The sequence below is a fragment of the Limanda limanda genome, chromosome 21 (assembly GCF_963576545.1).
Source record: "Limanda limanda chromosome 21, fLimLim1.1, whole genome shotgun sequence".
NCBI classification, from domain to species: Eukaryota; Metazoa; Chordata; class Actinopteri; order Pleuronectiformes; family Pleuronectidae; genus Limanda; species Limanda limanda.
Window position 1 is genome coordinate 8,523,047 of NC_083656.1, and position 22,732 is coordinate 8,545,778.

Below are 22,732 nucleotides of genomic sequence, written 5' to 3' on the forward strand. Positions count from 1 at the left end.
ATATGTCTTCATAACCAAGTGACCTTACATGTGCAATATTTCTCTCCTTCTTAAGATTGCGTGTCAATAAAGTAATGGAGTCTGGGAGGCAGTGGCAGGGGAAGATTTAGATGATTGGGCTCTCAGGTGCGGTGATGTATAACCGTTATTATTCTACCTGTCGGAGTTGTATACACAGCTGGGTGTAGCATGGCGGCGGCGTGGGAGAGAGCCCGGCTTTCACGGTAGGCCTTTGTTAATACGACTTTCATTAAAGGCACTGTGGGATTATTTAGAATTTTTACTCGATACGTAGAAATCTTGACCTTTTCAGTCTTTTATTAAGAAACAACTACAGTGTTATAGATGTGACATTAAAAATGCTAATCTCATTCATTACTTAGGGTGTTTCCCCTGGGAAAAAACCCAATAGCGCCCTCTAACATCTGGCTTTTGTTTGCAATGAGAATTGATTAAATCGGCATTCAGTTCCAGGTCAAAAGACTCTACTGGAGACACAGGTTTTCATCTGCTCCTAAGATAAGACAAGATAAGATAACATAATCCTCTATTAGTCCCACAACGGGGAAATTCACTGTGTTACAGCAGCGAAGACGACTTGGACGACTTGGTTTTAGCTCAATTTGCGTTAAAAGAAAAACGTGTGAAATTTGGTTCAGGAAAGTGATTCCTTCAAAAACCAATCAGTTAATTGACTAACTGGAAATTATTGGATGGTGCATGTCACACATTTTTACAAAAAAAACAAAAATGTAGTCCCAAAATTTAGATTAAAAAAATCAGCAAAAGCACCACCTCATTTGTTGCAGGCGTAGAGTTTTTAATGTCATACTGATGAGCACGTCTTTGTCATGAGTAATACGCGCTGAGCACTTGCCGCCGCTCATGGGCACAGACGGGTGCAGCCATGCAGATGTGCTGCTCTTCGGGTAGTAACAGAGGTCCGTTAAAAAGCACCGAACACATTGAAATATATGTAATAGCTGTGAGATTCCCAATGCGCTGCTGCAGCTCGCCCTGGCGTTCTCGTCCAAGCTGCGGTTTGATAGAAACAACTGAACAAGAGAGGCTCTTTTAGAGAAAGAGGGCCGGTAAATTCCTGACAGGCCGAGGTTTCACTAACACTGACGCAACGTAATGAGAGAGCCAGAGGTGAGGCCTATCTCGACACGTCTGTGCGCATTTCCCTGAGTGATTGATGTGTTCCAGTCAAATGAAGCACTGGGCTGAGTGATATGACACTTGTCTCGCTGTGACACGCGTGTCCGCGGCTAACATTTATTGGTGTTGATGGGCCCCACTCCACTCAGGCAGCCAGGCACAGTTATTTTGATCCCTTGTTCTTTTATTTCTGTCCCCCTTCTTCCCTGTTTTCTGTCTCCTTGCCACATCAAATCAGAGTTCGGAGACGGAGGCAGGACCCTCAAGTACAAGCTTATTAAGCATCAGGAGCCGAGACAAGATGAGAGTAATAATGGGGACCAGACAGCCGGGTGGGCACCTAACATCTCAGGTAAAAGGATATCATGGCAGAGCTGATATGGCTTCAAAATACATAAGTGCCCCTGTTGTCAAATTGTCAGATAGAAAGTTAGTCCCGTATTTTTTTTTATTGCAGTAGGTTTTTAGTTTGCTTTATTCAGTTTGTATTGACTTTTCTTTGTGGTAAAACCGACAAAAACTTGGCTCATGTCGGTCAGCTTCACTTTCAGCGGTGCTAATTAGTTAATGATAGCATGCTAACAACCTAAACCATTGACTGTATGTAAAGATGGCCGACAAGACAGCTCCCCAAAAGTGAAGCCAAAATGTTGTGATCACCATCTGGTGGCTGGCTGTAGTATAGGTCATAATAAATACATAATAAATCCTGCCTCCTCTATGTTAATGGTCGGGATACAGACCAAACTACACAGCAAATAATATGTAAATAATAGTTTCGGTCGTTTCTGGTAGTTCTATATACACTGATGTATTTTCAAGTGTTTCATGTTTCTATGTAAAGTACTCCACAGACTTTAAAGGGGCAAGATAGCGGCGTCGGTACAATATTTTGGTTTCATTTCCAGAGAGTCGGAGGAAGTGCAGACATGTCGGCCATCTTTTTTTTTTACAACCAGTGACTTAAACCAAGCTGTTGACAATGCTCAACATTATATAAACATCGGCATGTTGATGTTAGGATTTAGCTCAAAGCTCCACTGGGCCTTTATCATTACAGTAGATCTGTAAACTGATGTTGTTATCGGTTCTACGTGAATGTAATCACTTATAGTCAAAGTTAATTTTTATAATGGTCTGAGTCGCTTCCATTACCATCCAATATAGCTTTATCAGCCACTGGATTTATTGTATAATTAGTAACTGGTGTGGAAATGAGTTTGAAGGTATCTTTCCAGGCTGTTATCTCACTGCCAGCACTTCATTCAACATGTCCCACATCAGATGCCCTTTCTTTCATTTCAGCACCCGAGTATCAAACACTGATACACACTTGTGTGCTAATGACTAATAATTGGATTAAAGTGATTCCATAAATTAGCGTTCCCCCCTTGTGTAAAGCATAAGAAGCCTCAAGTCTTTTTTTTAATGCCTTGTGTGTGGGTGACAGTTTTCAGTGGTCACAAGATGGTCGCCATCAAACACTATCCGCTTCTGGTCTCTGTGACAGCTCTCATTATTGGAGGCCACCGAATAGTTACCAACTGATAAAAGCATATCACACTGCGGAGGAAATTGAATTCTGGAGGACATAAATTCCGACTTGGAGAGATCATAGTCGGAAGCTAATTTAAGGAAGATTAAATTAATTTCAGTGACATCCATTCTATCTTGACGAAGTCGGTACATAACATAATGTAGCTCTGTTGCCTCGAGATAAGAGGAGAATCATTTTCGACTGGGCACAGCAGTCGCTGAGGATCAAGCCCTAATCCCATTGCTGCAACCTTTTTTACAGAACATCATGGAGGATACAGAGTGTCTGACAACCATTATTCAGTAAGGGGATTTTAAAAGTCTTTCACTTTAGTGTGATAATTTAATTGACTGCTGACCCAAAGCCTCAGGACACAACTTGCCTTCAAACAGAGCCAGCTGAGTTTCCATGTTCACAGTCACATTATTTATTTTTCTCCTAAAACAAGATGTCAATTAATTGTTTTTCATGAAATCAAGTCGTGGTATTTTTCGAGCTGAGGCATTAAAGGGATAGTTCACTGAAAAATGTAAATTCATTCATTATCGACTCACCACTGTGCCGATGGAGCGGCGGGTGAAGTTCTGGAGTTTCAGGGCTAAAAAGTGTTACAGCCAAATCCAATATAGCTTAAATAACTAGTGACCGATTCTTCAAGCGTAAAATAACATAAAATGCCTCCATTCTGCTCCTGTGGTGTCAAATTTGACTGGAAACAAGGTCATTTACAATTTACCAATGAAAGACTACTGGTAACTTGTCTTTTTCTGGTTAACTACTGGTAACTTATCTTATTCTAGTTAACTACTATTCTGTCTATGTGGTGAATATAATGTAAGATCAACATTCACTCTCCCTTCGACCGTGTTTCTGTTTTCACCAATTCGTACCAGTGCATGCTAGTAGTTTCCCATTGCTGGGCAGGTAGAGCACAGTAGGTTTATGAAACATCTGTCTGCGGCTGCTAGAAATGAGTTTATTGAGAAGTGTGAGACTTAAATGTGCCTCAAATACAAAACAAGTTGAAAAAGGAATAAAACATCTTCTATAGAGCTGAAGAAACGTGTGATGGTTCTTTTGCGCCGATCAATAGAAATTATATTTTTCACATTACCTGTCGTATTTTGATGAATTGTTAGCATAGGTTGTAGATGAACTACAGGGAAATATAGATTAAACAAGATTTTCTTTTAGGCTGAAGAAATAGTATCCTGTTTCAATCAAAACCTCCAACATGATCTCCCTCATTCTGATACTGAATTGTTTTTACAACATGAGATCCATCTTGTGTTATTGCTGTTAGTCTCCAGTTTGCCTTCGTACTTCCACTGTGAAAAATGGCCTTTATTCTCCAGACTGAGTCCTCGTGGTTGAGCTGTCTAAATGGCTAATGAATTACAGATGAACATTGACTCAAATTAATCTCCCAGAAGTCCCTGGGTAATATGGAAACCATTTAAAACTTTAATCAATAACTCTGAAGTTGAGAGCGTGCCGGCGCTGCACTTATTGGGTCACAATAAACAGAATGCGGACCGGGGGCTCCTCTAAATTATGGTGACAAGCACAGTCACGCTAAATCACTGCGAGTGAAAAACAAATGTCTGCATAACTTTATCAGCTGCGCCTCCGTGTTTCCTGTGGGAGCAGGAGGATATCAGCAAAAACGATGGTGGAAATAAATCATTTACCATCTAAACCGATACAGTCTCGTAATCTAAGAGGGAATATGCACTATATATAAATATTGAGGCCCAAATAGCATTTCATTAAGTATTACATGCCGTGGTAACATCTCAATGTCAGTCAGCTTGCATTTTAACTGGCTTTGACATATTCTACTGTATGCTAACAATGTGTTTCTACAGCTGGAATTCATTTACAGTGATTTATTATATTTGAATTAATCAAACATGACAAATTATGAAGAAACAACATATTTCAAAAAAAATATTATATCATATAAAGTCTATGGCTGGGTAGAGTAAAATCATCACACTGTTTTAACCTTGGCTGATTTCTCCCTCTTGCTCCGTGGAAGAGACGACTCCATAGAGAAAGCAGAGCGCCATCTTCAAGGCTACGTGTCACATCTTCTGGCAGTTTCATCTCTTGACACAATAATGACCCTGAAAAGCTAAAAGCTCATCGCAGGATAAAAACGTTCACTGTGCGTTCTCCTTCCCTGACACGTTGGCAGGGCCTGTTCCTGTTATCAATGGATAATACATCTCCAGTCATACGACTGAGTTACCTGTCACATTTTAAAATCGTGGGGGTTTTATTGGAATGTGAGATTACAGCCTGAGCAGAAGACAAACTGTTTTTATTTGATCTTGTGCAACATCCTGTAACCTTGATGTATACCTGTACAGTATATACAGTATATAGTACCCACATTGCTTCCATAACTTCAAGCTAATGCCGTTTCAATTGCCTGCAGACACCCATGAATGTCAGACAATAGCGCTCTTTTCGTCTCCTACACTGATGCAACATTGTTTTATTACCCTCCTCCTCCTCCTCCTCCTTCTCCTCCTCCTCCTCCTCCTCCTCCTCCTCCTCCTCCTCCTCCTCCTCCTCCTCCTCCTCCTCCTCCTCCTCCTCCTCCTCCTCCTCCTCCTCCTCCTCCTCCTCATCTTCCTGGTTCTCATGAATTTGGCCCTGATCCTCCACTCCAGCTCAGACAGATGATGTGTAGACGCAGGCTTTAGCACTTCCCTCATCTGTCTCTTCCTCCCTTCATCCCTTTCCTGCGCTCCATCTTTCAGAACTGTAACCTACGGTCGCCAGCTGTGCGGGGAGCCCCAGAGTGTATTTACGGAGAGCTGCACTTTATCACACACAGCCGCACAGCTGCCAACTTTACTCGCAGTGTACTCCAGCCCCCCTGCCTCTGGCCATGTTTTTTTTTTTTTTCTTCTCTGTGTGCCGGTGAGATCCTGCACCGCTGCTGGTGCTTCTTTCTCTCCAGCTGCTGCCCTGCTGGAGAAGGTAGGGTGAACTGTTAACGGCCTGTAGAGTACAAGCAGCAGTGCCCATCACCGCCACTGGGCAGGCTTGCAAAACACCTTCTAGTGGAAAACACAAAACTAAAACCACCGTTCAGAGTTTTATTTGGTAAATAATTCTTGTCGTGCGATGCTCTTTTTCTTTCCCAACTTTCTCTTCAAAGACAGGTCGATTTTCTGTGCTTCTCTCTGCCGGCCTCTTGTTGATATTTTGATACGACATTAAAATATCTCCCCCATGTTTGGCCCAGCAGCAGCATAAATCTGTCCCGAGACTGCAGGGGGCCGGGTGATGAGCTGCCTCCTTCCCTGCCGACCCCTTGTCCCCAGGCGGACAGAGCGGAATACATTCCTCTTATAGGGTCCCCAGTGTCCTCGCAGCCTATCAGGGCGGCGAGCTCGCCACCCCCTCCCCCCTCTTAGCATATCCAGGGCCATACATCTTCCGCCGGCTCGGAGCCTCATGCGAGGTGACAGCTCCTCACACTTCAGTGTTCGGATCACCTCAAGTAGCTCAGATATCGGGAAAAATGAGCACACTTCCCACCGCGGTGATCAAATGTAGATTGACTGAGGGTATCCGCGGGCCGTGGCGCCCCTATCCTCCTGTCCTGACAGAACAGGCCTGCTGGTAACTCTCCACATAACACAGAGTCTGGAGACACATCAGAGAGGAGAGCTGGCTGCAGACAGAAGGATGGGGAGGGGGGGGGAGTGAACACTTTGAAGCCATTGGAGGTGATGTCAAGTTTGCTTAGACTCAAGGATGGTGTTTGAATATGCTGGCCACTAATATGGCACCAGTATCTCTGTCCTCATCTCTGTTTTCTGTCACTATGTACAATGTGGGCTCCTCTCCACGGCTCCTGACAATGTCCTTTCACATCATGTTGTTTCGCACTCCGAGCTGCAGTCAGCAGGCCGTCACTCAGCCCCTTTGTTTGAGAGTCGGGCCCCGTGTTTGCCGTTAATGCACCCGCCGCCTGTATTAAAGTGATGGGAATACGCTATCTGCTCTCCTGTCAGGAAATCATTGGCAGTGGAACTGGAATATCACTCACCCTGCTCGCCTTATTTACACCAGGATGTAGCCGCGCGCTCCACAACCTGACAGGTGGAGTCTTTGTGCAGAGATTTAAGAGCGGGACCGAACCTGCTGCTGAGGAGGTTTTCCCGGCTTTTCACCCAAATATCTATAATGTATACATCAGCGTAATGCATGAATATAATTTCCCTGCCCTTGGCGAAAATGCTCTCATCCACCAATTTCTCCTGAGTGTGTGAATATATTGTATCCCTGCTGGGTTTGTTGTTTGTGTGTGTGTGTGTGTGAGGTCAGCTCACTGGGATATTCAATTAAAAAAGTACAGTTTTTCCACCCTCATCTTCATTCTGTACAATCTACCGCACTAAAAGCAAAACAGCATAAAAAGCCACGGTTTAGCAGAAAGTTCCGACCGTCTTCTGAGTTTATTCAGTTAGATGTTCACAGTGGATCAAATCAGCCGTCACGTTATGACCACAGAGCAATCAGACACAGCCCCGCAGTGTCTTCAGCTGACTCTTCTGCCCCTGTCAGGTCCTCCTTCAATCGGGAAGTCTGAGCAGTCGCGTGGAGGCTGACATGATTGCCTTTAAGCAGCCCCTCTTAGCCAGTGACACACAGCTGCAGCCAGGCACCTCCTCTGACAGTAAGAGCACCATGATGGATTGCCTTGCCAAAACTGCTGATCAAAGAAGGTCGAAGTTCAGATGTGCGTCTGGCTGCACTGGGCATGTGCAATCACCAGAGGCGGCTCTTCCTGTCCAAACATCCGAGCGTGAGGCTGAATTTTTTATTCCGCTGGTCGCTGAGCAGTGATTATGTTGTTAATTATTAGGATTTATCAGAGGAAAAATATTAAAATGTATCTGAGCTTCTGAGTCACAACACTGCTCCCTCTTTGACCGGCGTTCACATTCATCCACATCCCCATCTTTGTGCTGCAGAGGAAGGGCTGTGCCGAAAAGAGCAGACGTTTAAAAGTTTCTGACATGTGTCGTACTCCCATTGAAACACTGCCACTGATGTAGGTGGAGCTGACAGCAGCCCAGCCATTGACGATGGCTCTGGGACATACCAAGTTTGGTACGTGTCAGCTCTCATTGTTGTCAGGATACATCCTAAGTGAAGTCGGAATATGTAAACAGCCTCATTAAAAAGGGGGAGTGCACTTGAAACATTTTGGGCAGAGTGAATATTTTAAAATATATATATATATCTTTTTAAAAGTTTGTTACAACACTGTACTTCAACAGATACGTTAGATTATCTAAAAGAAATAGTTTCTATACTCTTGATGTGTTTGATTGACAGAGTGAGACGAAGTGGTTCCTATGACATGTTACACAAAGTGTTTGTCATTGTTACATATATTCCCAGGCAGAGTGAACAACTTTTCACATATGAGATGATAGCTGCCATTTTTGTGCATTTTCAACAAACCAAAACAACAACAACAACAAAACATACAGAAATTCTCAGACGCACAGCTCGGCAATTCTGATGTCTGAGAGTTGTGGGCGGGGCCGTTCACTCACACGAATCATAGACTGCATATAAAGACGGACGCCATGACAGCTTCCCAAAACTGAAGTCAAATCATCTTGATCGCACCCTGGTTGCTGGCTGCAGTATAGATCAAAAACCCCTGCCAAAAGCGCAGCAGCACCCTCATCCGGGAATATTTTTTTACAATGAGAGCAAGTGGAGATGCGTCGTCCATCTTTAAATACAGTCATTGTTCTGAATGCTCAATAGATGAAACACAGAACCTAACAAGAGCAATTGGAGGTTGAATTCTTTAAGATGATGATAATGAAAGAAAATGAGGAGTCCCTCTCCAAAGCCTCCTCTCTGCAAAGACTTTAGCGTCTAAGGTGACTGAAAAGAGTCTCATTCCTTGGCCAGATTCACACTGGTGACATTTATCATTGAGAGGGAAGATGGTATAATTAGCTTGTCAGTCTACTTTAGGCTGAGCCGCTGCTCTTTGTGAGGAAGAATGGACGGCAGGCCCGGGGAGCCGACAGCCAGTCGATAATGTGGCAATTAATGTCATAAATAATTCTAAAGCCAATTACATTAAAATGGACCTCACACTCAGAAACAACACTTTATTTCCTATCATTTCACAATGTGCTCGGTATCAAGCACTCGGAGCAGATTTCCCTCTTTATTTCTACATATGGTCGACATATGGCAGAACCATAATGTGAGGCATAAAAATCAGAAGGGCCATGCAGAAGATTTATTTGTTGATTTAGTTTGCTTTTGACTTATGAACGTCTCCCTTATTGCTGAAGCATCACCCGCGGTAAAAAGCAAATACAAAGTGTAAAACCACTTTTAATCAAAATTATATTGCCTCCATGTTGCTGGCTGTATAAAATAGCTAGAGCTCATAAAGAATGTGAGTAATTTAATGGCAGTAGTGGTTAAATATATCAAATCCTCCTTCTGGCCTTGGGAGGGTCAAGCCCAGTGTGATATATAGAGAAGACTGTGATGGCTGAAGGTCGTGTCAGCTTCTTCTGCATAATGCATGAATCCTGTAACTCTCTCTGACTCCAATCTTCTGAACCTGAACCTTGGGATGAAAATTTTACTAAGTAAATCAGCGAGCATGCTGGCATTTCTATTAACCTCCAGTGTGCTGCTGACAGAAACGTGAATCACAGCAAATAATATCCTGCAAACTGTAAATCATGTTTACAACTCGGGCCGAGGAAGTGATGTCATGGGATAGTGCCATCTGTTTGCTGTTTGTTTCTGCTAATTTCTCTGCACAGAGGCAAAAGAGAAGGGGGACAATTATAACTTGGCCCATTAAAGTCGGGAAATATCTAATTGCGTTTATCCTGAACCGAGTTATATCAACTTTTAGCATTCATTCCCTTTTTTTTAAGTCCACAAAAGCTCAAATCATCTGCAGATGGAGATGATATTTTATTTTATGGACTATGCTTGAGGATTTTCCAGGTTAGGTTTGGTTTTTGATGAGCAGCAGTTCCCACTTCAAACAGGAAAACAGCCGAGAGCTTTGATTTATGCATGCATGGAGTGAAACAAAATAAAAGGAAATGTTGACCTTTACAGGGAACATAAAGGGTCAGTGCGGCAACTGTGCCTCACGGGCAAATTGCCTCCCAGTGCTGGTGATCTATTCTTACAACAGGGATGAAATTCTTATCCTTTGCCATTTGAGAGTTGTAGTTTTTTCTTCTTCTTATCAGGTAGAAATGTGGAAAGCCGCAAGATTTCACTCCGCGTTTCAGGTCACCTCAAAACAACAATTTTTATGAAAAAGAGGAACAAATTAAGCTACAGTGGAGAAATCTTAAGTTCACCTGAATTTAATTCAGAGAGATATTCCTGTGGCAGCGTTGAGAATCCTTTCGCTGCTTTAGACGCTGCGTGCAAGTCTACGAGTTCTCCTGCCCCCTTTTATTTCTGTATCAAAGGGTAAACTAATGTAAAATGTATATGGCCCTTGGCACAAAAGATGGTGGTGCGGCTCGCTACAGGAAGATCTGTGTGCTAAAAGCTTGAAACATCTGTGTAAACACATGGCCTTTTTCCAACCATGTAGACAATGTTCTCATAGCCTTAAGATAGATGTCCAAGGCAATATACCTTGCCCCGGGGCCATGCTGGGATGGCTTTGAACATCTGAAAAACCCAGAGCTTCAAGCGGTATCCACTTTCAATATTCAAACTGGATGGCAGAGTAAAGAAGAATTCAACCCATGGACTGTTCTAAGCATTGTATCAGTCATTTGTGAAATACAATTACAGAAATGTTAATGGTGCATTGATTTCTCATGGTTGTTACGTGTAAATTCAAGGGGTCTTTATAAAACAGCGTTTGGAGAAGCAGGGCAAACAGAACCAAAAAAAAGAAAGGGACCTTCTGCCTTTGTTGTTGTTCTTTAATTCTGTTAATAGCCCAAGGTAAAGATTTATCTGCTCTTGTCAATTTACCTCAGCCTCGATATAAAGCACCAAGGTCACTTTTTCCTTGCCTGGCCCACAGGATTAAATTGTCATGTCCCTCTAATAGGCAGCACAGGGAATCATTAGTCCAGCTCAGCTGCCTGACTGATAGGCATTTCAGTCCAATCATGGGAGTGTGCCGCCACAGGCCAGCCAGTATTGACACTGTGTCAGGACTGAGAGGGGACGCCTTAATCAGCCAGGACACACTCAACATTGATTTGACAAGCTGCCGTAATGACCCCCTTGTTTTGGTAAAGGATGACTGTTTATCCGGGCTGGCATTGATGCACTCGGAGTGCTGCATTGTCATGGAAACTATTATCACCCGCCAAGTCTGTGCAGCTGGACAAGGGCTGTCTTTAAAAGGGGTTTCACAACAAACTGTCAGAAGAGGGGCCTTAATTGCACTGTGGGTGATTATACAGTTTTAGACGACAAATCAGCTTGAATAGGATCAATTCAGCCACTTTTAAAGAATCTATACAGTTTATATCTTGTTATTCAGCCAAGGAGGTTATGTTTTCATCTGAGTCTGTTTGTCATTTAGCAGGATTACAAATTTCGACATTTTGGTTTGTATCTGGGGGAAAATCCAGGATTTTTCTTCATTCTTTCATACTCAAATCCAGGCTGTTGCGCTTTAGTGCATTTACTAACTACATAAGAATAATGTGAAGTTTGAATAAGAGGCTTTTTTTCTTGTTTTTCCTATTCAACAGGCACAGCTTGAATCCTCAGCTCTTAAAAACAAGAAAAGGAAATAAATAATATTATAAATAATGAAAATACATCTAAACTTGGCTAAGAACAGAACAATTACATAAATAATCAGAACCAGTTTTAAAATATGAGCAACAAGTTATAATATCTTACTAAGCTAATGGATAGAAGGATAGAAATTTAGCTTGTTCAACCTTCTCGTATATTGAGTAAAAACCTGTCAGACATAAACGTCTCACCTTGATTTAAGATATTTAGTTTCCCCTTGTTGAGAACAGGAGCTGTTAAAACCATGATTCAGTATTAAGTTGCACTATTGGATTTTATATCATGTGTTGTTTTTCCTCTGAACTGCAGCTTAATATTACTCAGCTAGAAAATCAATGGTTGTTATTAAACTCAGCCAATGAGTTGAATAAATGTTGTACTGACACTTGAGTTTTACTCTCTCAAAATATATCAGTGCTTACATTTATTTTCCTACTTAATTATTGAGTTAATAATCATGCTTTTTAAATCGCTGCAATGAATTCATCAAATGCATACAGAGCTCAGTGGATGTGCTGTAGTTAGAGTTTTTTTCTGTGTGGTAGCTTCATGTGTTTGTTTATTAAGATGTGACACAGGCGGCTGGCAGGAGGATCAGAGAAGTCAGCGGCGTCTCTGCGAGGTGTTAGACTCTAAATATTATTGGCACGCTGACGGCCTCCCACAGCGCCATGGCGTGTAAAAATCGTTAACAAGCAACGTGATGGGCCCTCTCCGTCCCCAAGGTGAGAAGGTGGAGAGTGTTTTTATCAGCCCTTGTCCCCGGGGGTGCAACGAGGTGTCCGGGCGTCACGTGATCTGTCCGGCTACCAGAGAGCGCTTCCTGTCGTCACCACAGAGGAAGACATCACGTGTCGCCCTTTCGTTGATACGTGTAAAGAAAATACAATTCCACACACTGTAGAACACGATACGTCAGCTTTTTAATCTGTGAAAATACAAAATGAAATCATGTACAATTTATGTACAAGCCTATTTGTACAAGACAATAAACTGTATTCTTTATTGGGTATTGTGACATAGTCAGAAATATCAACTTAGCACTGTCATCGTGTCCACAAGTCAATGTGCTAAAAAAAAAAAAAGAAGAATCACAAAATAATACAAACTAGACTGCAATGCCAAACGTCTCTCTCTCCCCCACAGGTACTGGCAAACAAGAAAATCTGTCACACAACAAACACACTAGAAAGAAATACTTTACATTAAGCTTTATAGATTCGAAGAGTACATAAAAAATCATGGCTCTGCTATTGATGATGGATCATTTAAAAAATAGTTTTAAGACTTTTTCAAATATTTTTTTTTTTTTTTATCTCCAGAGAATTACAGAATGGTTTGTGATGGGAAGCAAAAAGGGGAATAGTTCAATTCTCATTCTCACAGCAAAAAACTGGACATTTTGCTTGAATCCAGTTACACTAGAAGCCTCTTTTCGCAACAGTGGGACTTCAGAAATCCTCCGATGGCCTCAGCACTGCCTGGCACATTTGAAAAAAATATCTTAACCTCCTGCTTTTTTAAACTTTCAACACTAATCCTCTCATAAGCTGTGACGCATCACAGGTAAAGGACATAATGGATTGCTTGCGTTTTGCTTATTTATTTATTAAGTTTTTTGGAACTTCCCCTTGATTGATTCTGGAGTAAAGTGACAACAGTGTCAATATAGCTATGGTCTATTATTCAAATAAGACATGATTTATAACTCATGTGCTTACAAACTGAAACAAATTATCAGACGTGTATTCATTGTTTTGTTTTATGGAAACATCAGATGTGTAATCGATCACCAAACCAACAGAATATAACAGAAAAAAAACAAAATAGCCAAAACCCCTTCTTTTTTAAATGATAGAGCTGTTTTTTTTTATTCATTGTATCTACAAAAAGCATGGATGTGTCTGGGTATGGTCTAAAGATTGGTCTTGGAGTACATACAAGCACTTAATGGCCTCCAAGACAATCCTGTGTCAGGCAGTGCTTTCGGCCAAAGGAGGAATTGAAGGTGCCCACTTCATGCGATATGTGGCTTTCACAGACTCATGCTCTATCCTAATCTATGGCTTTGCTGTCTGTGGTGTTGTAAGTAAAGGAAAAAGCTATTGTTGTATTAGAACTATGTAAGATTGAAACAGCTCTATCATATTTGGCTATTAACACAAAAAAAGATTTAAAAAAAGCCTATTCCCAACCCCTGGTGCAACCTCAAATCTTTCCTACGTAAGATTTCTGCGATTTTGGACATTGCAACCAAAACAGTGACATGAAAACATTTATAACAAACGACTCAAAAAAAAAAGAAGAAAAAAAAGGCAAAGATAAGACAAATATAAATGGATAGAGATAAGGCTGAAGCCAAATGCCATTTACACATGGACACCGGCCGATCGTTACCGTCACAAATGTTGTGAATTAGCTCCAAATGGCGAAGACTCAGTCACTGACTCCGCCATTGTGGTGGGGGTTGCAGCTGGATGTAAAATACACTCATTGAAACACACTGTACAGAACAAACTCTGCGACACCGGGTGAAGTACGTGAAGTCGTGGTTGTTGTTCATCGACAGCTACAAAGGCAACTTTTACAAAAGCAACAATTTTGATCCAATAATTATAATAATCACCTCTTGTAGAAGTTTTTTTTTTTTTTATAGCTGGTCTCTTCGAGTGACCCTCATTCCCCAAGATGGAACAAAAAAGAAAAAAACATGGAGTCTGGTCACGACTGTCAGCTGAGCAAACTAATAGTCGAGGGGTTGTGATGCTTCTCTATGTTTGTCTGGATCTACATTTTATGTTTGACTGCTTGCACATTAATCGCTGCAGAGGTGAATGAAAAAAGAAAGTTGCTGTCCTTGTGTCATCTGATGTCAACTGATGCGTCCGTGTTTTGCAGGTGAGAGGAGATCCTGGATCCAGGTCTGACACCCACATGCATCCAGGTGTCAGCGCGGGTCCCCGAGCTCAGCACTCGTCCTCCGCCTCTCTGATGGGGGGGATCAGGCTGCTTGTGGATTTATACTGACTGACTTGGTTGACGGCGAGCGTATTCACAGGCTTGATCTGCATGGTCCTCAGGTGGGTACTTCCCGGCTCATCTGTAAACCATGTCTTTTCTGAGAAAGAGCCATTGAGACAAAGAGGAGGGGGGCGTCAAATACATCTGCAGAATCACCAATTTGTTACGTTTCAAGTGCACATGGAACATTGTACATTTTGAAGGAGAAAGTGTGAATTTGATGGGGCAGAAAGAAATTCTGACATGATATTAAAATAATAAGAAGCTCCAAGGTTTTAACAGCAGCTAAGTATCGCTGAACATCTCATTGTCCCAGTTCGACCTGTGCATTGAAGCATGCTGTGTTGTTGGGTCATGCAGGTTTTCATACGTCACCGTTCTAAATTCGAAGTTAATGCTTTTAATTCCACAATTCATCCATTAGGTGTTTTTCTGTCTTGTTGACGGGCTTCAGGCTTTTGGCTTGATGCAACTTTCTTCTCTTAAAGAAGGAAATAATTCTGGCGCTTTGAATCGCCGGTGATTCATCCGCTTGGCAATATCCACGGTCATGCATTTTCATCAACATGACTCGAGGCTGTACATTAACACATATATCCGTAGCTACACGTTGCCAATAATAAAACATCCAACATGACTTGATACAGAATAAAGTGAAGTGGCGTCAAACCATTCACTTGCAATCACAGTCAGAAAACCCCACAGTGAGATGTACCGCGTAGGTCATAACCATGCGCTGCCAGTGCAGTCACTCGGAAACACCGAACTACTTGGCTTTCATTCAGAGGGCAAGATGTCAGCGAGGACACGACTCTGCTCAATGCATTATTTAACATCATGCATAATCATTCACGTCCATACCTTGGCCCACTCTATTCATCCTTGTTGCACTTTGGAAAAAGAAAGTGATACACTAAACGTAAGCTAAATGGGAAAATACTTACATGAGCGTTAATGACAGAAAGTGCAAAGCAGAGGCTGTGGTTACATGTGGATGCAGAGCAGGTTAAACAGCGGGTTAGCGACCAAACAACTCAACAGAAAGTAAAGAAAAACAGAGCTGGGATCATGTCAAAAAAATGTTAAGTGCCATTGCTTTGCCTTCAGCCACCAAGCAGCCATATTGTGTCCATGCCTACAGCCAAAACAATCAGGAAATGATGCTTTCCATGTTTATGATGTAATTCAGAACCCGACATTAGCAGCATGCAGCTAACACACTTAACGTGTTACATAATGTTAAAGGGCTCAGCGACCGAATGTCAACCATATTGTCAATGCATTTCTATAAGATGTGATGTGTAGATTAGTTTCAGCGGCTGAATATGTTTTATTTTAGAACAGATTACTAACCGGTAAAAAGCTTGCCGTGTTCATTCAGCAGCTGTGGAAATGCAGCATGTGCTCATTCATATTTTTGAATGAACAATTAAAGAATATCTGAGGGTAAATATTTTTTATCAGAGAATCAATTGTATATCATATTAGAAAGTACTCAGAATTCATACCTCTGCCAGTCCAAAATCCTCTTAACGGATTCATAAAAGAGAATATTTAGGTAATTGAAGTACACACAAGGATGGACAGAAATGGTAATTATTTGTATAATATCACAATTAGTGTAATTTAAATTCATCATATAGTTGTATAGTTGTCAACCATAGTTAACATGCCCTGCTCCTTGGTGGGTTGACTTTCTGGAGTTGTCCAGGGTAAAATGTGAGTTTGGAAATACCCCGATAAAACTGTAATTCTTGGCATAAAAATGTACAAGAAAGGAAAATTCCTAACCACAGTAAAACCGAATATATGGACGGAAACTACGAAGAGAAGCCTCGGTGCTTAGGAAAGACTGAAAGCCCTTTGTGGTTGCTTATTTTACCTTATGACTAGAAATGGTCTTGCTCAAGAGGCAGCTGTTCTGAGTGCGGTGTCATTAAATGCAAACTAAGACAATAAAGAAACACACAGACAAACATACACACATTTCCCGGACCACAGTGGACAGGCAGAGTTCGAGAGCTCTACAGGGGCACGTACTTTTGTTTCTCTCGTTGGTCCCTGCTCTTGGCGCGGTTGGTGCGGTTGATGGTCGGGATGGAGTGGACGGAGGAGCTCTTTTTGCTGGAGGAATGGGATGAATGGGACGAGTGGGAGAGGTTGGTCCGAGACTGGCCGGCGTTGTGGTCAAACTGCATCAGGCAGAATATCAGGTCTGAGGGCACCAGCTCAAACGCATACGGCGGATTGGTTATGACGTACCTAGAGGAGAGGGGGAGCAGATGGGAGGCCAGGTCTAAATATAGTGGAGGTAGAAGTGATTATTTTTGACAAAGCCTATTTTCTTTTCATGGGTCCCGGTTGCGAGCGAGCACGCAGCAGGTCCGCCGCACTCACCGTTTGGTGCATTGGGTTTGGCCGCCTAAATGTGCGTCTCGTAGCCGATAGATGCCAAAACACAGCATGTTGTATGTTTTCAGGGCTTTACAAAACAGGTCGCCATAACAACCTCCGTCCTGCAAAGGAAGGAACAAAAACACAGTGAAGTGCACAATCTGTATTTCAACAAAAAGCCACAATTACATGAACATTTTTTTTTTTTTTAATCCTCCTACATGTGGATGGTGTTCTTTTCTTTTACAGTTTTTTTTCTTCTGTGAACACTGTTGCTACTGAACAGAAGCTTTTACTTTGTGGGATCTGTCAGTGCAACGTTCTCCCACAAACATTGTGGCTTGTCTACATGCAAGCAAACAGCGATCTGGAGTCTGGCTCTTTTTATGCTTTTCTTTCAGTTTTCCTTGATTCTGTATTTATCATGTGAACCATCCTTATGTTCAATTAGCAATTTTTCTCTTGCGGCCACATCCAGGGCAGTTCACTACGATGCCATTGACCTTAGACTTCTTAATAATATGTGCAGCTGTGGTCACAGGAACATAGATCTACTGGGTGACGTTCTTATCCATTTACTTCTTCCTCATCTCCTTAAAAAACTCTTTTCCTCTCCTTCTCTTGTCTAGGTCCAGTGTGGTAAAAACAACGATACCTGAAACCATAGGAGGAGTCTGCTCCATTCAAAAAGACTGATTGACAGATTTTTAGATTGAAGATAACTGTGTCTAACAGACAGACAATAATCTGGTAGAATCCATATGCTATGCACTAGATTATATGTCTGATAATCTAATCTGATGATGCATGATTTGTATTTAAGCTCTTCATTTTACCTTTTCACCTATTTCAACTATTTTCTGACGTAAAATCCCTTCTTCTTGAACTCGCAGCCGCCCCCCTTTCTCTGAGTCCTTCCTCTAAAGTCAGCTCCCACAATGCAAGGCGACAAAGATGTGCTCAGCCCCCCGGTGACAAGACCAGTCACTTACCCCCAGGTCGGCAAAGGGCCCGTCGTACAGGGCCAGCTGTGCCACGCGACACCTGTCCCTGTTCGCCAGGGTCTGTGGCGTGCTGTAGCCACCACGCAGCGCGTTCTCCTCCGCCAGCAGCCCCTCCAGCTCCGGGGTCGCCCCGCCTGTTACCAGTGTCCGGATCAAGGTGAGGATATTATCATTGAAGTATGTCTGAAAGGATGAAGGTAGAGGGGAAGTGAGTCCTTAAGCAACCGCCGGCAAAGTCACAACTGAACCTTCTCAAAGTGCCGGCCAGGACAAATGGTGCTATCGAACTCTCCTCTGTCACGTCACATCGCTCCGTACACCCGGTGAGAAGACAGGAGAATCCAATTACTGCCGGTTACTCTCACTCCCGTCAGAGAGACACGGAGAGTCCATGAACACATTCGGGCTGTCCAGACATTTTTACATCCAGCTTTACAGATTGCACGTTAAGCCACTTTTCTTTTCTCAGTGTAGTTACCTTTTTAATTGCTTTGTTAATTCTAACAAGGGCACATGTCTGCCCTTTGCTTTGCTCCGCGGCCCCTTGTCTCCCCCTCCTGTACGGCACAGTGACATCTCCCTCGGCTGCCGACAGCACTATTGACTAAGATGATGGATGAGGGCTGTCCATTAGGTAGCATTACCTTTGTCTACACTAGAGCGCACTTGAAGGCAGCTTTGTTCGAACCTCACTCAAACTGAAGGGCAGACAAATGAAGCCATCACACCTAGAACAAGTTCCAGTCCTGTCACCTTTTGCTTTTTAATGGGAGCAGAGTGCGCTTTCATTTATAAAAAAATCTCTCTCCTGATATCACACCACGAGACTTCTGCGCATATTTCAGATCGCTGACATGTATGATATGTCACAGCACAGAAACCTCTCTCATAATCTCCTTATCGCTACACATTTGTCATTTAGATGCATTGATTCTGACTTACAGCGCTCATTAAGGAATCCAGCACGCTGACTGCAAACGCCGTCCCACAGGCGAACGGCTGCGTGAGGTATAACTCCGTGTCGGGGTCGTCGTCGTCATCTTGGTCCAGGAACTGCACATTTGAGTCATTCACTACGGGTGTTAAAGTAAAAGGAAAGAGGTTATTTCAATTCTGTTTGTTTCGTTTCCTCCAAAATAAAACCATGTCTTGTGGGTTTGATTGGAAAAACATGGATCAGGCAAATACTTCAGTTGATGTGAAGAGGAAAGACACCAAAGTAAAAGTGGCTGTGCACAACAGTCAGCGGCTGCAGATATGGACTGTAGTACAAATCTGTTTTTGACAGATTCTCCTTTTTTTTGGTTTGTTCTGAATTTGGGCAAAATTGCGTTTTCTTTCAATCAGTTGAAATGAAAAACAGTCAGATCATCGTGTTTGAACTTGTGGCCCACACGCCACAGCTACATTCCATATCCAGGAGATTCATGCACAATCATAACACCATGCACATTGTCAAAGCCCCGGGCCTCGATTCCAAGTCCTCCTGAGGTCAATATGAGAAACACCAATAAGCCATTGTTTGTCTTGCAAATCCAAGACAGAACTTCCAATTACTTGAACTTGCATGTCAAAACAAATGAAAGCATCTCATTGCCCCAGAACCTTCTTTGAAGATGCCTTTCAGCACCCCCGAAAAAAAAAACATATGTAGTAGCTGGGAGAAAGTAATGATGTGAAAAATTTAGTTTTGAGAAGCGCTACTTCTGTGAGGACAGAAATAAAACGTCAGTCATATCGACAGGGCCGAGATGAAAGAAGGGGCCGGAGAATGTGATCCGACAGAAGATGCTACGAGAACTGCCACGAGGACTTCAGAGGGATCAAAGGCCTTGTAATTCTTTAGAAAAATAAAAGGGAACAATTTTGCCTTGAGATAAGGGGCCAAAAACAAGACAGGCAATTTCAACCAGAACCAAGGGGAAGATGTGCTCAAAGTGATGCTATGGGAATGGACTGAGCCGTCTTGTGCAGCGAGAGAAATCAAAAGGAAAAAAGCTGATGTGGAGGCAGCTACAACACTGCAGCACAGGACGGAGGCACTTCTTACCCAGCTCCGTTATCATTTGTATGTTGATCCCACTGCTTTTATCCTGACTGAATGAAATCACAGGCACTTTTTTGCCCGGATTTGCTAACGGTGCTGGACAAGTGTTGAGGAGAAAACTGGAGTTACTGGAGCATATATAAAACAACAAAGTCTCAACTTTTAAGTGCGGTTAATCTCACGTTGACAGCCTGTAATTGCAGAAATGGTGTTTTCGCATCTATTTACAACTTTTAAACAACAAGTTAGAATATCAATCATGTGACACAGCCGAGCAGCAGCGATCGTACCTAGTTCTGTGATGATGGGAATGTTTGCTCCTGTGGTGACAGACGTCTGCCTCACTAATCCATGGACGGGGCTGTTTTCAGGAGACGATCGGTCCATCCCAGGTGGTGTGAACCCTAAAGGACACACACACACACACACACACACACACACACACACACACACACACACAAACACACACACATACACACACACACACACATATGACACAAGGCACATGTGTTAATGCAATATTCAATACTTCATCAGCAGCTACAAACAGGCATATCAGCAGAACTAATACACGGGGGCTACTTCACCCATTGCCGGCCACTGGTAAGGCATTAAGTTGCTGAGTGCGATGTTAGCGCACTCTTGACAAGAGCCAATATTAGTCTATATATAATAGATGTGACATACTGCTCATTTTGTTTCCCTCAGACTGTGTGTGCACGTAGACAAAAACCTTTTACACACACACGCACAACGCATGTACAGTGCGGAGCCATGAAAAAGAAAAAATAACTGACGCAAGATTGAATTCAGATTGACTTGACATTCCTTGCTTTCCTCGGACTGACAAGTAAGCACATTAAATCAATGATGCTGTATGTATTATACATGGGCCGTGTTTTGACATCCATCACTTACTGCTGACTCAGGCAAATGCGAGGTCATACATGTATTAGAGGAATAATGAAATTGGCAGGGAATTTTTTCTCCCCTGTCCTCGGGTCAAAAGGTTTCTAAAAGCATTTCTCTCAATGACCGTTATTGAAGGGCCATCACACGCTGACTGATTGCGTCGCTCACTGGTTTGAGAGCTGTAATGTGCAATATTCATAAATTATAAAACATTGTTATTTTACCCAGAAAGCACACATTGCAAAAATAAAAAAAACATGCGAGCCAGGTGAGGCCGTTGTGCCGACGCGGCGCTTGTTGCCACCAATTAGGTTCGTGAAGAAAGCAGTTGTTATAGTAACCTGAGGAATAGTCACTTGGGTTTACTGTCAAATGCGTTGACATGGGGTCAGCCAGGCAGCACCCAGTGAGGGATATTCTCTGTGCCAGCGCCCTGTCCCTCATAGGCAGTGCAGTGAACTATGATAGGGCACTCCTTACCTTGGGAATTAGCCTGCAAGACCCCGATGCTGTCGTCAAACTGCATGGATTTGATGTTGAGTGACGCCAAGATGCATTCTTTGTCCTGCAGTGATGCGTCGTCAATATTGTTCTGATTGGCTGACAGGATGACACACATGTCACAGAGGTTGATGTTGACAGCCCTCAGATCTGCCCGACTCAACGGTGTACCCTTTGAGAGGTAGGGAGGGGAGAAGAGAGTTTGTTATCCCAGCGATCGTAATGAAGACGTAGGTAAACGTAACTCTTACATTTGAGCGTCCTCATCCTCAAGACTTATTTCAACCTGCTCCCCAATAAAATATTATAACATGGAGGATAATTCCTTTGTCAGAAATGTTCTTAAGGACGTTTAGCTGATATCTGAACCTGAATAAGGCTATTATAGGTAAAGATCATGGTTTTTCCCTAAACATTAAAAAGTTGTCCTGTGTAAATATGTCTCCACAGTAAGGATGATGTAATTTAAAAGCTTATTAACTAAAACCAAATTATTTTACTGATCTCCACCAAGGACCTTTAGTTGTGAAGTGTGAAAATGTCATGTTTTAGTTGCCAAGAGTGAATATTTTTGGAAGAATTCATGAAACATGCTGACAATCAAAATAAATCCAGCAAAAATATTTTTGCATGAGGAGTGAACAGTTTGCAGATCCATGTAATTTAAATATTTCTCCACTGTAGTATTGAAACAAGCATTTTGTTTCTGAAAATTAGTTTTATATGAAGTGTTTAAGAGACAGGATCATTCACTTTGTCAAACCTGTTACAGTTCGACATACTAATGGTCTAAATGTGCAATCTGCTTCACTCACAGGCAGAATAGAAAGTTTGGGGAAGTTGTGAAGAGTCTCCCATTCGCGCTTCAGATACTCGAGCGAGCCGACAAACACAATGTGCTTCAGCTCGTGGTAGTGAAAGTTGCTCGCTCTCAGCGGCATGACAAAGTTCCGGAGGCCGATCAAGGCTGATTTCACGTCTCCGAAGATGCACACGACCACGTGACCACTCAGGACAGTCATGGCCGCCTCGCTCCGGGTCTGAGGGGGAAAAGACAAGATGTTTATAACTAAACACTGTCTATTTAAACAGATGTTAACACTCTCTCCTCTTTTACCTCCTGCTAGCAAGCTGTTTATGACTATTTCTGTCATTTGAATAATGGCATGTGTATCAGTGCAAGACATGTTCTATGTACAGGTCGTTCCATATAGCAAATGACAAGTCAAACACCTCATTAGAGTGTTTAAGTGCCCTGTCGACCTCTGATGGTGCTTTGTAACGTGACACATCTGTCACCGGGCAGAAGAGTGTCAGGGAAAAATGACCTGAGCCGCG

The 22,732-nt window shown here is 42.5% G+C and overlaps 1 protein-coding gene across 1 annotated transcript in view; it reads right to left on the bottom strand.

The window, feature by feature from the left end:
• Nucleotides 1–12,435: 12,435 nt before the first annotated feature.
• Nucleotides 12,436–22,732, bottom strand: part of LOC133027981 (calcium-activated potassium channel subunit alpha-1-like) — a 70,738-nt gene continuing 60,441 nt past the window's right edge. The window contains exons 22-31 of the mRNA XM_061095170.1: nt 22,210–22,434; nt 21,374–21,566; nt 20,272–20,385; nt 19,985–20,077; nt 18,877–19,007; nt 17,923–18,117; nt 16,934–17,052; nt 16,577–16,798; nt 16,045–16,046; nt 12,436–14,633 (exon numbers count right to left, since the gene is read on the bottom strand). Of these exons, the coding sequence (XP_060951153.1) occupies nt 14,482–14,633; nt 16,045–16,046; nt 16,577–16,798; nt 16,934–17,052; nt 17,923–18,117; nt 18,877–19,007; nt 19,985–20,077; nt 20,272–20,385; nt 21,374–21,566; nt 22,210–22,434 (1,446 nt within the window). The 3' untranslated portion in view covers nt 12,436–14,481. The remainder of the gene's footprint in view (nt 14,634–16,044; nt 16,047–16,576; nt 16,799–16,933; nt 17,053–17,922; nt 18,118–18,876; nt 19,008–19,984; nt 20,078–20,271; nt 20,386–21,373; nt 21,567–22,209; nt 22,435–22,732) is intronic.